At 47.1% G+C, this 15,618-nt stretch overlaps 1 protein-coding gene across 4 annotated transcripts in view; it reads left to right on the plus strand.

Annotated features, from left to right (window-relative positions):
• Window positions 1-14,246, plus strand: part of BAHCC1 (BAH domain and coiled-coil containing 1) — a 101,280-nt gene extending 87,034 nt beyond the window's left edge. For all 4 annotated transcript variants that reach the window (XM_063120090.1, XM_063120093.1, XM_063120092.1 and 1 more), the window contains 6 exons: window positions 229-337; window positions 490-609; window positions 1,026-1,199; window positions 8,208-9,289; window positions 11,358-11,594; window positions 13,150-14,246. In XM_063120090.1, the coding sequence (XP_062976160.1) occupies window positions 229-337; window positions 490-609; window positions 1,026-1,199; window positions 8,208-9,289; window positions 11,358-11,594; window positions 13,150-13,356 (1,929 nt within the window). In that variant the 3' untranslated portion in view covers window positions 13,357-14,246. The remainder of the gene's footprint in view (window positions 1-228; window positions 338-489; window positions 610-1,025; window positions 1,200-8,207; window positions 9,290-11,357; window positions 11,595-13,149) is intronic.
• The last annotated feature ends 1,372 nt before the right edge of the window (window positions 14,247-15,618 follow it).

A 15,618-nucleotide genomic window follows, 5' to 3' on the forward strand; every position in this document is an offset into this window, starting at 1 on the left:
AAAAGGGAGAAAAGCACATAATGCATGAACGTGTTGCCATCTGAATACTAGAGCCTTTCCCACCAGTTTCTGCTGGGTAGTGTTCAGGCTTAACCTTGACCACCTGTCATTAGATGATGACATCAAATATGCCCACCCTTGGCTAGGCAACAGTGTCGGCAATGTTTCAGTGCCTGGCTAAGAGCATGGTGGGCCATCTGCCAACCAGGGCCCTTTGTTTCTTTCCAGGTTCTGGATGTGCGGCCGCAGTCAAGCCACAGCCTTCCACCTGGCACCCGGGTCTGTGCTTATTGGAGCCAGAAATCTCGCTGCCTCTACCCGGGGAATGTCATTCGAGGTGAGAGGGGCTTTTCAATCCCAAGGTGGGGAGGAATTAAGAATACAGCCAGTAACCAAGTCAGTGGGTTCGAATTTCTCCCATACCAACCATGGAGCTGGCCTGAGAGGTGCCTCTCTGTCCCCAAGGTTATCATAGCTTCTTCCCCACAGGTTCTTCGAGTGATGAGGAGGAGGATGCAGACTCAGTGCTGGTAGAGTTCGACGATGGGGACACAGGTCACATTGCAGTGTCCAACATCCGCATGCTGCCCCCAGACTTCAAAATCCAATGTAAGCATCCATGGAAGCATGGATTGCATCTGCCATGCTTCATGTTTTATTTTGCATTGCACACTGTAGTGCTGAGCCTTATCCATCCTGGAACCTCTGCTAAGGTGCAAAATCTTGTAGCCACCCTTGTTGGGTACGTCTATCCTGTACCTTGTGCTGGGATCCTTTTGAAACTCCCTGCAGCTCAGATCATGGTGGCCGTTGCTTTGGCCCAAAAGAATGCCATGTTGTCTGTACTACAGTGTGAGAAGGAACTTGCCTGTCTGTATTTTGGGGTGGGGGGTGGGCACATACATATTGGCAGAGGAGAAAATCTGTGAAGCAAAAGCAGATGGACTACCAAAATGTGATTCAGCAGTCATCGTTAATCTGGACTGGTCCATGAGACTTCTAACCCGCTGTTTGTACTGCTGTAGGCACAGAGCCTTCTCCTGCACTGTTGGTCTCCACTTCCTGCCGTCGTAACAAGAGGTCTTCCAATGATGTTCCCCATTCCAGTGAATCAGCACCAAACCTATGTGCCGAGGGGCGTGAAAGTTCTGAGTCAACGAAAAACACTGGCAAGAAGGCTACCAGCAAAGAAAAGGCTGGTAAGGTGCTTGCTCTCTCTCGCTCTCTCTCTCTCTCTCTTTTCCTTCTCAGCGTTCAAGGTTTAGACCATTTTATGCTCATAACAACCCTTTGAAGTACATACCGTCCGTTATGATTTATTTTTATTGGATTGCATTGTGATAGGATGTGAGGATATGTATTTTAATTAATTAAATTTATATCCCACCTTTTTTCCTCTTGCAAGAATCATAGGCGTCTTACATGATCCCCTTCCTCCTCTCCGTTTTGTCCTCACAACAACCCTGTGAGGTAGGTTAGGCTGAGAATTAGTGAAGTCATCCAGTGAGTTTCCATGGCCATGTGGGGATTAGAACCTGAGTCTCCCACATCCCAGTCCAACACTCTAGCCACTGCGCCATACTGGCTCTCTAGGACTAGGATGTGTATATTTTGTTGTTTCTAAGGGCTGTAAACTTTCATGAGTATGACAATATAGAAAGGAAGTATACAGATTGAGAGTGTGACTTGCCTAAGGCCTCTTGGCAAGCTTTGTGGTTGGACAGAAACTTGATTTCATTTTCATTTCATTTTTAATTTGTATAGTGCCCTTTTATGGTGCTATACTCAAGGCAATTTACAGCTCATAGACACAGCAAAATATACTAGGGGTGTGCACGGACCCCCCGCTCCGCTTCACTTGCAGATCCGCCATTTTTCGGAGCGGGTCGCTCCGCCCCGCCCCCGCTCCGCCCACTTCCGCTCCGCTCCGCTCGGAGCTCCGGATCGGATCCGGAGCTCCGTTTTTGCCCCCCCATAGGCTTGCATTGAAAGCTAAAAAAGTAAACAACTTTTTTTCCGTTGAAGTTAGAAACCTCACGTTTGGCACCATGACACCTCATGGGCGTATACACACACACGCCAAGTTTCAAGGCAATCCCATCATCCCCTGATTTTTGGCGAATTTTTGAAAATCGGGCACCCCATTCACACCCCTTGGGATAGCTCCGTCAATTTGCATGTTACAAACCTCAAACTCGGCACCAGGGCAGCTTATCCATGTGTCCACATGCACGCCAAGTTGCAAGCAAATCCCATCATCCCCTGATTTTTGGCGCGGCTCTACCCTCTAACGCACCTCCCATAACCCTAATTCACACCCCTTTAGATAGCTCCGTCAATTTGCACGTTAGAAACCTCAAACTCAGCACCATGATAGCTTATCCACGTGTCCACATGCACGCCAAGTTTCAAGGCAATCCCATCATCCCCTGATTTTTGGGGAATTTATGAAAATCGGGCACCCCATTCACACCCCTTGGGATAGCTCCGTCAATTTGCATGTTAGAAACCTCAAACTCGGCACCAGGAGAGCTTATCCATGTGTCCACATGCACGCCAAGTTGCAAGCAAATCCCATCATCCCCTGATTTTTGGCATGGCTTAACTCACCCCAAATTGTCCCATTCTACAACTACGTCAATTTGCACGTTAGAAACCTCAAACTCAGCACCATGATAGCTTATCCACGTGTCCACATGCACGCCAAGTTTCAAGGCAATCCCATCATCCCCTGATTTTTGGGGAATTTATGAAAATCGGGCACCCCATTCACACCCCTTGGGATAGCTCCGTCAATTTGCATGTTAGAAACCTCAAACTCGGCACCAGGAGAGCTTATCCATGTGTCCACATGCACGCCAAGTTGCAAGCAAATCCCATCATCCCCTGATTTTTGGCGCGGCTTAAACTTTTTAACTCACCCCAAATCAAGTCCCATTCTACAACTACGTCAATTTGCACGTTAGAAACCTATCCTTTGGTCCCATGACAGCTTACCCATGTGTCCCCATGGACACCAAGTTTCAAGGCAATCCCATCATCCCCTGATGTTAGGGGAACTTTTGAAATTTGAACACTCCAGTATGTCAGGGATTTAAAGTTGCAATTGCAGACAGCTCAATGGGGCCAGTTCCAAGGCAATCCCAACATGCCACGAGATAACCCTAAATCTTCTGGCACATTTGAAAAAGGGATTATTGAATTTGATAAAGTCTAAGTGAGCGCAGGAAGGACTTCTCCCCTTAGTCAAAGCAAGACACATACACCATCGCTGCAAGGCGGGAAGGGGAGAATTATTATTATTATTATTATTTATTTATATAGCACCATCAATGGAAAGCAGGCAGGCAGCATGCATTGTAGTGCCGCAAGGATGGCTTGAGCACTAACGCATAGCAAACCAACCCATAAGTGGGCGCAAAGTGAGGCAAAGATGGCTGGTTGTTTCTTTCTAAGCCAGCAGTTACGCCTTGAGGGGCACAGAGGAGGACGATTGGGAGCAAACCAGGCACCAGGCGGGCAGAGAGGCAGGCAGAGTAGGCGAGGAGTCAGTCCTGGCAGATGCCCCACCACAGCAGCACCCCGGGGGAGGCGGGCAGGCAGGCAGGCAGGCTGCGGGCATTTCTGGGGGCACAAGGAAGTGATGGCTGGTTTCTAAGCCAGCATTGCAGTTAGTCACGCATTGCAAACGCAAACCATCCCAGCGAGTCGGTCACCGAGGAGGACAGGCTAGCAGAGGGGCAGGCAGAGTGACATGTCATAGATCTAGTATTGGGGAGGAGTCAGTCCCGGCAGATGCCCCAACACAGTAGCACCCTGGGTGGGCATTGGAAAACGCCATCTTGTGGGTCAATACTTCCCCCACCCCATGTCCTGCAGGGTTGCCTGCCTAACCCTTGTGGGGATGGGAGATGGAGAGCTTAGAGTGGCAGTGCCAGCAGCAGCCTTCGGCTTTCCCCTGGAACCAGTCGCCTTGCCCGCCTCTTTCCCCAGCAAGATCGCCTGGTGCTGCCTATGAAGATGCATCTTCATGCTGCTGGTTCCATAATGCCCTGTCGATGAACCCCTGCTTAGGCTGAGTTTGCAGTGGCGACAGACAGCAAAGCGGGGATCCGCTCCCAACTCAAAGTGGTCCCACACGATGCTTGTCTTTCGTTTCTGTGGTGACACCACCAATTGCCCGCCTGAGCTCTCTGGTGTTGCCACAGAAACAGGGGTGTGGGATGAGACTGGGGAGAGAGCCTCGGCCTGCTGCTGCTCCTCCTCAGCCCCCACATCCTGGAGGCCCACCGCCTCCTCCTCCTCCCCCCCCTCCACTGTGCTGAGGACCTCGTCTAGGTCCATCAGCGGGCTCGTGGGCTGAAAGGAGAATGAAGGAGTTGGGGATACTCCTCCTCCTCTAATGGCACTGCTGCCACGTGCCTCTTGCAAACGGGCACTTTTCCCATTCCCACCCTCAAAAAGAGAACGCCGGGCACAAGTTGCAGAAGAGAGTGGCTCTGCCTGCTGCTTGTCCTGCTTCTGTTTTGGAGCAGTCAGCCAAGGAGTTGCCCGTTTGAGTTTCACAGGAGGAGAGGAAGCCCTGCTGGCAGACTGAGCCTTGCTGCTTTCAGCACGCCTGCTTTCTCTTTTCATGATGACTAACAAAATATTAATACTACTAATACTATGTATAAGGTACTACTAAGAATATGTATAAGAAGAATATAATATGTTTAAATGTAGGGAAATGGGACAAGAACAATAAAATATACTACTACTAATATGTATGAGAATATACTACTAAGAATATCTACAAGAATATAATAATATGTTTTAGAATATTACTAATAAATGTAGGGAAATGGGACAAGAAATGGGACAACCACTACTATAAGAAGAACAAAATATGAATACTACTACTAATATGTATGAGAATGTATACTAATAGACTACTAAGACTATGTCAAAGAATATAATAATAATATGTTTAAGAATAGGGAAATGGTGTGCGTATGCTTTCCCCAAAATGCTCAATCTGTGGCTGCCTGTTGAACTTGACAAAAGCAGCCCACTCCGTCGAAGTTACACAGAGAAGAAAAAGAGAATCCAATTTTTTTGGTATATTTGGTATAGAAGATAGAAGGAAACACAATCAGGATTTAAGAGAGGGGAGGGGGAAAAAGAACCAACCACTACTATAAGAAGAACAAAATATGAATACTAATATAATATGTATGAGAATATATACTAATGGACTATGTGAAAGAATATAATAAAATATGTTTAAGAATATAAATGTAGGGAAATGGGACAAAAAGTGTGTGTATGCTTTCAAAAGAAAGCTTTCACAAAAGCAGAACAGTCAGGCTTTAATACAGGGAAGGGGGGGGGCAACCAACCCAACCACACACTCCAAAATTCAAAAATAAAGTTTATATTAAATCAAAGTAAGGGGAAAACACAGGGCAAACTAAGCTACAAGTCAGAAAGAAGCAAACAAACACACACACGCGCCAAACTAAACCTATATTAAATTAATCTATCTCCAAAGCAGGAGCACTAGCTAAGTAAGTGTTCCCTCCACGAACGCCAACCCACAAAGAGACACAAAACAGAAAGTTCTCAGGGTGGGTCTGCCTTAGTCCCCCCTCCAACGCTGGGATTGGAGGAGGATGCTTTCTGAGGAGATGAATTCTCATCAGGATTGGGAGTTGAATGTGCCTGTCATCGCTTCCAAAAAAATAATAATAAAAAAAAAAAACCCAAACCCCGATTTTTAAAAAAATATTGCACGTGAACCACAGCACGCAGAAAGTTGAGAGTGGTCTCAAAATGACCCCCATCCACGACTCTCTGTGCACAAGAATTTTCAGAACGATAGCTTAAACCCCCCCCCAGTTATCCCCGATTCTTTCCCTCAATGCAATCCTATGGGCGAAAAGCCGAAACGGAGCCCCGCGGTTGACCCTATTTTTAAAAAACTTCTAGCCCGCGACCCGTACGATGCAGAAAGTTGAGAGTGGTCTCAAAATGACCCCCATCCACGACTCTCTGTGCACAAGAATTTTCAGAACGATAGCTTAAACCCCCCCCCAGTTATCCCCGATTCTTTCCCTCAATGCAATCCTATGGGCGAAAAGCCGAAACGCAGTTTGAGCCCCGCGGTTGCCCCGATTTTTAAAAAAATATTGCACGTGAACCACAGCACGCAGAGAGGTGAGAGTGGTCTCAAAATGACCCCCATCCACGACTCTCTGTGCACAAGAATTTCCAGAACGATAGCTTCAAAAACAACGTAGTTATGCGCGATTATTTGCCGCAATGCAATCCTATGGCGAAATGTTTTCAAGATGGCGACCGGAGCGCTCCGACTGAACTCGGAGCTCCGAAAAATGGTCGCTTCTCTTCGCCTTGCTTCTAGGGGGTCCGCGGTCCGCTCCTACTCCGCCTCTGGGTAAGGCGGAGCAGGCCAATCCGCTACTGCTTCTACGCTCCTAATCGGAGCGGAGCACATCCCTAAAATATACACATCCTAGACCTATATGTATCATCACATACAGCCCATCACAATCTGATACAATGAAAATCAGTGATAATGAAAAGTGTGGCTATAAAATAATTTAAAGCAATTAATGTAAAATTAAATCATCAATTTCATATATAATATTACAAGATTATATCAACTAACAAAATATCTGCAAATAATGATTAAAGATAAAGTCATTTCCAAAAATTACAAAGTGATTATCTAATTTTAAACAACCGAAATAATAACAAAGGTACAATACATAAAATGACCCCACAGAAAAGTAGCAAAGTCACACAACTAATGAAATTAGAAAATGTATAAACGTAGCTGGTTCCTTGGTCCAGATCCAACACCCTACTCACTATGCCAGAAGTAATTGACAGGAAAAGGTTATTCTCAGCACTGAACCAACAGTGCTGAAATCCTCAAGCTACAGAGTTACCATAGAAGGTGGGCTGGAAAAAGTATTGATGGAGAAATTGGGGTTAGAATGGCAGGGGGCCTGGATCAAGCTTGAGGGATAATAGTAATGTAGGGCAAGGGGTATAGACCTACATATAAAGTAGAATAGTGTTTTAAACAAGTCTCTGCACCACATGTTTTACTTTATCTCAGATTGGAGTTGCCCTGAATCCTGCTGCTGCTTCAGTGGCCATTTTTCTTGTTACATTCCTTCTCAGGTGATCTCAGCCAATCAGGGATCATGTATTGGATGTGATGATGTCATGTTGCAAATCTGAATCCAATCAGACTTGGCTCTTTGCTGATTATACTAAGGATACATGTAGTCCAGTTAGTGTGATGACAATGCTTCCTATACTTGCTACATGAGAGATCCTAGCCAATCAGGGATCATTCTCACAGAATGACACTTTTATAGCCCTTTTGCAATGATCCATGAAAAATCATTTGTTTGATTTTTGACAAAGTTTTTTCCACAAAATAAAGTCTTTTTTGGCTTAACTCTATTTGCCATGTAATAGGAAACTGTTTGCAAGTCTTGATATGCAGGTGGGCTTGCCATAAGTCCTGGATGGTGGGAGGAAATAATTGATAGTGCTTCATCTTAATAAGTGGCAGCTGCTACCTCCTGGCCTTTCCCATTCTGTGACTATTGGCTAGTTTCTGCAGAAAATCGTTCATCAATTAGTGCCCGTACTTGCAGCATATGCAGCACATGGTTTAAGTATGGTTGCTATCAAGTTAATATCTACTGTTTATATATACCTACTATACTCACTCCGGAGATGTAGCATCTTTAACTTCAAAATTGAGCTGGAAGGTTTAGAGAAGCCCGGGGGTTCAGGCAGGAAATTGCAGAAGGGGAACGCTGGATGATCAATATAATATATTTGATTCTTAAGTTCTTTACCACAAGAAATGAAAACAGTTGCTTAGGGATGGACATAGCCTTATCCTGTATGTTCTGCTTATCAACGGCTACTACTCATGATGGCTGTCTATTGCCCCCAGTATCAGAGGCAGTATGCCAATTGCTGAGGAACATGAGTGGGAGGTGCCGTTGTACTCATGTCCTACCTATGGGCTTCACATTGGGGCATCTGGTTGGCTGCTGTCGGAACACAAAGTTGGACCATAGAGGCATGGCTCTTCTTATGTTTGTATGTAGATCCAGTTCCTTAGCCCAGTTGACAGTCCCCAACAGTATTCCTCTGACCCTGTTCTTTTCCGCCAGGTAAATCTGACATGCTGCACTCAAGTACGAAAGCCCTACCTGCAGATCACTTCCTGGGCCGTCGTGCCACCCCGCTGTTGAGTTGGTCAGCTGTGGCTCAGAACAAACGCAAGGCATCCAGCAAGAGCACAGCTATGCGACAGAACCTCTTCCAGCTCAACGGCAGCAGCAAGAAGCTGCGGGCCAAAGAGGTGCTCTTCCCTGTGCACAGTGTAGCTGCCCCCATTTTTGGCAATGGTTTTGGCTCAGACTCGTTCAGCCGCATTGCCAACTCCTATTCAGCTTTTGGAAGTGCTGGCCTGGTTCTGCCATGCGCCCAGAAGCTCTTGCGTGCCAAGAAGGCCGAACGGTTGGATGCTGAGGTGGGCAAGGGAGGGCGCCGGAAAATGGGCGGCGAGTACTTGGTCAAGCTGGATCACGAGGGCGTGACGTCTCCCAAGAACAAGACCTGCAAGGCCCTGCTGATGAGCGACAAGGACTTTGGGTCATTGCCTGGCCATGGCTACACTCACCCGGCCTTGGGGATCAAGGAGAAGAAGAGCGCGTTGCCCATGGGGTTGGCGTTACGCAAGTACACTGGTCAGACGGAATACGGACTGCACTGCGACAGTGACTGTCACAGCTCCTACTCGGACATGGATGAAGATGAGGTGGATGATCTGAGAGGCAGTGTCCCTTCCCGCTTCCTGACGCGCCTTTCTGTCTCATCGTCTTCCTCTGGATCGTCCACCTCCTCCAGCTCTGGCTCAGGCTCCACCTCCAGCCTCTGCTCGTCGGACAATGAGGACTCGTCCTATAGCTCCGATGATGAGGACCCCACCTTGCTTGTGCAGACTTGCCTCACGCACCCCGTCCCAGCCCTGCTGGCTCAGTCCGAAGCCCTGCGCTCCAAGAGCAGCACCCTGCAGAGGTGCTTTGGTGCCGGGGCCAAGGGCAAGCTCAGGCGCAAGGAGGCCCTGAGCTTCTCCAAAGCCAAAGAGTTCTCCCGCCGGCAGCGGCTGCCCTCGGTGGAAAACCGGCCAAAGATCTCTGCTTTCCTGCCAGCACGCCAGCTCTGGAAATGGTCTGGGAATCCCACTCAGGTATGGGAAAGGAATGGAAGTCAACCAGCGCCCTGAGAATTTTACTCGGGAAAAGAATGGCGCAAGTTTAATAAGGAAATGTTGAATTTGCCTTGTCTGCTTGTTAGAATTATATGGGCTTTGGAAGGTTTTTTTGGCATGAGCTACTGTGACAGTGCTAGAAGGAAATGCTGGAAGGAAGGGATTCATACATGTGGTTATTGATCCCAGACATTCTGTGACTTTTGACAGGAGGACAGGCGGAACTTGGGAACTGACTAGTACGGAAAGACCAAATTTCCCTTTTTCTAGTTTGCGTCAAAAGAACCGTGAATTCCTGTTTTCACACCATTCTGAGGTTAACTAGTCAGAATGTTAATGCTGCCGTCTTGGACGCACTTGCCCAAAGGAATGGGTCTTACGGAGCACATAAATATGCTCAGAATTGGGCTGCGGAAGAGATGTGGCTGCAGTGCACTGGTGGTCATTAAAGACACAGACTGGCAGGAGCCACCATGGCCATGTTGAAAAGATCATATCTCAAGCTAGTAAGCTGACATATGAATGGGTCTTGCGTCCCTGTATGCAGCCAGGTTGCTCCTCCCTTTGGGCAGTCCAGAGGATAAATAGGAAGTCTTCTGTTTAACTATAGTTTCCCATTATGTCCAAACTAAGAAACTGCTTAATGGCTTTGGAAAAAGCCATGATATGCAGCCTATATTAAACCATGGGTTCATGTCCTGGCTTGTTCTGAAGCCTTTAATCATAGTTTTCTAGTTTGGACATTATGGGAAACTATGCTTAACTGTGGACTTCCTGGCAGATTCACTCTCTTGGATGAAGGGAGGAGCACAGTAGGGGGGGGGGGCACAAGGTTCATCCATTTTTGGGCTTCCTAAACTGAGATTTTTCCAAACACGGCCTGTGTCTTACTAACGGGCTGTCAGGGCTCCTTCTAGGACCTGGACTCCCTGAGCAACGCTTTAAGGATATATGCCTCCTTAACAGTTTCACCTTTTTTTTCTTTTTGCCTTCGTGTTCCCAGTAATGTGGGGTTTAGGCTATAGATGTGGGGCAAATGAAACTTCAGACACTTGTGACTTAACACAACAATTTACTAGTAAAGTAAAACAAGCAAATTACAATTAAAGGCATTTAGTCAATAGAGCTGAATAATACAAATGCATTAAAAGAAAATAAAGCTGGCACTTGGCAGTCCCAGATTCTCTAAACATTTCTCCAATTGTGGGATTATAGCTGCAGTGTCATAACTAGTAGTCTCCCATGAATCAGTTTTTCCAGGGGTCAATAAGATGGGGGCTATATTTAGCTCTCATGGGCACTATGGGCCCATCTCTTATACTTTAGCACACACAGAGCCTATTCAGAAGACACCTTAAACCATGGCTTTAACCATGGTGGTTAAGCCAGAAAACCAGGCCATGTTCAGAAGACACCTTAAACCATGGCTTTAACCATGGTGGTTAAGCCAGAAAACCAGGCCATGTTCAGAAGACACCTTAAACCATGGCTTTAACCGTGGTGAATAAGGCTTGTTGCTTTATTCACCACAGTTAAAGCCACGGTTTAAGATGTCTTCTGAACACGGCCTGGCTTTCTGGCTTAACCACCGTGGTTAAAGCCATGGTTTAAGGTGTCTTCTGAACGGGGCAACAGAGTCTTCTTGTTGCCTGTGAGGCACCAGCCATGTTCTATGTGTATTATTCCTAGATTGCAGCCCATGTCAATAAGCCCCTTGTGGACACTGGGACTTTGCAGAAGATAGAAAAAGCACTTGGTAACCCCGTTTGTTTTTTATATTGTTTATCCTCTCTCAGACCTCCTCAAGCAAAATCATCAGGGAATTCTCTTCAGAGCAGAGCTTACTTTTGCTACAGAGTGGCCCCCATTTAAGTTCAGTTGCTATAGGCCCTGGAGAGCTTAATCCACTGTTGACACTCAGAGAGCTCTGTTTCCATGGCAATAGCCAGCTTCCCTTGGGTAACATCCAGGGGGCCTTGCAGCCAGGAGGTAGGGGGACCCTCTGTGTGTTTACTCTGCCTTAGCATGCCCTGTCCCTTCCTTACAGCGCCGTGGCATGAAGGGGAAAGCACGGAAATTGTTCTACAAGGCGATAGTACGGGGCAAGGAGACTCTGCGCATCGGTGACTGTGCTGTTTTCCTCTCAGCCGGCCGACCCCATCTGCCATACATCGGCCGTATTGAGAGCATGTGGGAATCCTGGGGCAGCAACATGGTTGTCAAAGTGAAATGGTTCTACCATCCCGAGGAGACCAAGCTGGGCAAGCGACACAGCGATGGCAAGGTGAGTGGCGAGGCCAGAAAGTAAGCAAGGCAAGGCTGAGTGCAGGGCTAGAGTGAGGGTGGAAGAGAGTGAGGTTAACAAGGGTGGCGCTGGACCAAAGGGATGCAAAGCCGTGAGCTAGAGCAAGGGTGAGCGCAAGGTACATTGGGATCTACTGGTCAAATCACTGGATGGTTTGCAGTAGAGTGGCCAGGGTTTCTGGCACCCGGTTGATGAACAGCACAAGAACAACAACACTCCCCACTCCCTAAATTAGGCTGTGAGAACCCCTGATTATAATAACTGACACATAGATTCATGCTTTTATGTGCAAGTCATCCCTGTATCATGCTCAGGGGGTGCAGCAGGTAATTTGGCTCTTCCACCAATTGGCTCTGCTCCCAACGTCACCAGTTTGCACCTGGCCAGTCAAAAGAAAAAGGAAAAAGTAGATCCTGTGAGCCCTAACCCACACCTGAGCTACAGAATTGTGGAAGGGAGCAATTGGGGGCGGGGGCAGCAGTTGTTATCCATCTCTTGTTTAGGAATGGGCCTATAACATTCTCCCCCTCAGTAGTATCCTCAGAAGCCACATTAAAGTGGCAATCCTGTACACATTTACTTCTGAGTAGACACCCCTAGGATTTCCGGGTGTATGTACCGAGCGCTCCCAGGCCTACCGTTTCCCTCCCCTCCCTTCCCCACATTGGTGTTCCCTTCACCTGCTGTGGCATGCACAGTGTCATAAGGGAAATGGGGCAGCGGGGAGGGGAGGGCTGGCAGTCACCAGAAGCAACAGTCTCTGGGAAACCTAGTTGTGTTTGCCTACCACCACCATTTAACTAGTTAATGCTGCCACTCCGGAGACGTCTCCAGGATTTGAACATCCCTTATGAGGAAAGGTTACAACATTTAGGGCATTTCAGCTTGGGGGAACAAAATGGGGAGGAGACATGACAGAGGTGTATAAAGGGTGCATAAAGGTGTATAAAGTCATGCATGGTGTGGAGAAAGTGGATAGCGAGATGTTTTTCTCCTTCCCTCTCATAATGCTAGAACCTCTGGGGTCATCCAGTGAAGCTATAATGGTGTGAGATTCAGGACAGATAAAAGGAAGTACCCCTTCACATGGGGCATAATTAAATTATGGAATTTGCTACCACAAGATGTGGTGATGGCCACCGACCGACTTGGATGGCTTTAAAAGAGGATTAGACTAATTCATGGAGGAGAAGGCTAGTCCTCATGGCTATGTGATCCTTCCGGTACCAGAGGCCGTATACACTCAAAACTAGTTGCTAGGGAATGCGAGCGGGAGAGTACTGCTTCGCTCATGTCCTGCTTGTGGGCCTCTCATAGGCCATTCCCTGTGGGAACGCTGGACTAAAAAGAGGCGTTTGGTCTGATCCAGCACAGCTGCTGTTATGTGGAATGTGATGAACTTTACTGGTCACTTGAAGGCTGTCACTGCCTTTGCGGAGGATTTTTGTCCTCTAGTACTGGAGTCCCGTTATCATCTTTTGTTCTTTAAACTCAGTGCTGGGTTGCCATAGCCTGACCTCTGACCTTCCCACAGAATGCTCTGTACCAGTCGTGCCATGAGGACGAGAATGATGTCCAGACCATCTCACACAAATGCCAGGTGGTTGAACGTGAACACTACGAGCAGCTGACCCGCAGCAAGAAATACCAGGACCGGCAAGACCTCTACTACCTGGCAGGGAGTTATGACCCCACCACAGGCCGGCTTGTGACTGCAGATGGTGTGCCCATCCTGTGCTGAGACTGCGGGACACGACCACTGCTCCAGGGCCAGAAGATGGCGGGGGTGGGGGTAGGGCAGGAGGGCCAAGGGACAGTGGAAGGGGCCAGTCTCCTCGCACCACTTCCTGGCAATGGGATGCAAGGCCCTGAAATATGCAAGGTGCCCGGCTTTGCCATGCCCGGGGTTGCAGGCTGATCCCGGCTCCCCACACGGCTCTGTACAGATTTGAATCCAAGCCATACTTTCCCTAGTACCTCTGACTGTTTGCCGCAGGCCAAACACAAATCAGGTTACCGCTCTATTTATTTCGTGTGTAAATAATGTATTTCTGATGGGAAGTTTTATGGAAAAGGAACAAACAAGACAAAAAAGGCAGGTTTGGGAGGGGGGAGGGGAGGGTTATTTGATGGGTTTTATTTTGTGTTCAATGCACTGTTTTCCCTCCAGCTTAGCTGGGGGTGCGGACGCCAGGCAAGTGTGTAAATATGGAAGGGGGCACTTGAACGATGTGGCAGCACAGACTCCAAAAAGCTATGCTGACCTCCTCACAGGACTGTGTACTATAGACTCGCCTCACCCGTCCCCTCCTACCTTTTTTATTATTATTATTATTGTTATTATTATTGTTATTATTATTAATTATTATTATTATTGTTATTCTAATGATAATTATTCTGACAATGTCTGCGGATGTTAATATGCTCCTGTTAAAGAGAAGATTATATATATTATTATAAAATCAGGATCTTGCATTCTGGTCTCCATCTGGGGGCGGGGGATAACCCTAGCTTTGATCTAGGGATTTAGCTCAGTGGTATAGTATAAGTTTTGTATGCAGAAGGTCCCAGGTCCAATCCTGGCATCTCAAGGGAGGGCTGGAATAAACTTCTGACTGAAACCCTGGAGAGTCCTGCCCAGGGCCGGGCAAAGCTGGTAATAGGCCCAGGCCAGATGGGAAATGTAGGCCCCATTTCAAACTGCTCATTAAGTATTTTCAATCAGTTCTAAATACATATGAACTAGAACGATTTATAAAAAAAGATAATGGCAAGTGCATTTATTCAAGATGTATATAAGACATCACTTCTTCACATTCCGAAATGCTCTACGTGCTTTTCTTTGGGCAAATTCATTAACAACAACAGAAAAATCAAGCAACTTTGCCTTGTCAGTGTTAGTACTGCTCACTCACAGGAGAGCTACCTTGTAACAAATCTTAACCAAAGGGTCCCCTGTTGCCTCTACCAGGGGGACTTGGAATACGCCCCCTCAAAATCGCAGGCCCATGCCCACTGGCCCCACTGGCCTCCACTCTGCCCAGCCCTGGTCCTGCCAGCCGGCGTAGAAAATCCTGAGCTGGATGGACCGAGGGTCTCTCTGTGTATTACGCAGCTTCCTATGACTCCTATGGACAGAAGCCTCCTGGCCTGTCACATAAGATATGAAAGGACTTTAAAGGAACCTTTTCTATGCAAGCCCCATTGGAATGGCTTAATGGGAAGGGCACTAGATCATCTCCATCCACTTGTGGGCAACTCTTAATTCTTTATTATTATTATTATTTTTATTTATTATTTATTTATATAGCACCATCAATGTACACGGTGCTGTACAGAGTAAAACAGTAAATAGCAAGACCCTGCCGCATCGGCTTACATTCTAATAAAATCATAATAAAACAATAAAGAGGGGAAGAGAATGCACCAAACAGGCACAGGGTAGGGTAAAACTAACAGTATAAAGTCAGAGCAAAATCAAGTTTTAAAAGCTTTAGGAAAAAGAAAGGTTTTTAGCTGAGCTTTAAAAGCTGTGATTGAACTTGTAGTTCTCAAATGTTCTGGAAGAGCGTTCCAGGCGTAAGGGGCAGCAGAAGAAAATGGACGAAGCCGAGCAAGGGAAGTAGAGACCCTTGGGCAGGTGAGAAACATGGCATCAGAGGAGCGAAGAGCACGAGCGGGGCAATAGTGTGAGAGGAGAGAGGAGAGATAGGAAGGAGCTAGACAGTGAAAAGCTTTGTAGGTCAACAGGAGAAGTTTATATTGGATTCTGAAGTGAATTGGAAGCCAATGAAGAGATTTCAGAAGTGGAGTAACATGGTCAGAGCGGCGAGCCAAGAAGATGATCTTAGCAGCAGAGTGGTGAACAGAAACCAACAGATTGATGTGAGAAGAAGGAAGGCCAGTGAGAAGAAGGTTGCAGTAGTCCAACCGAGAAATAACCAATGCATGAACAAGAGTCTTGGCAGAAGAGACAGACAAAAATGATCGAATCCTGGCAATA

The sequence above is a fragment of the Elgaria multicarinata genome, chromosome 3, assembly GCF_023053635.1.
Source record: "Elgaria multicarinata webbii isolate HBS135686 ecotype San Diego chromosome 3, rElgMul1.1.pri, whole genome shotgun sequence".
Classification (NCBI taxonomy): Eukaryota; Metazoa; Chordata; class Lepidosauria; order Squamata; family Anguidae; genus Elgaria; species Elgaria multicarinata.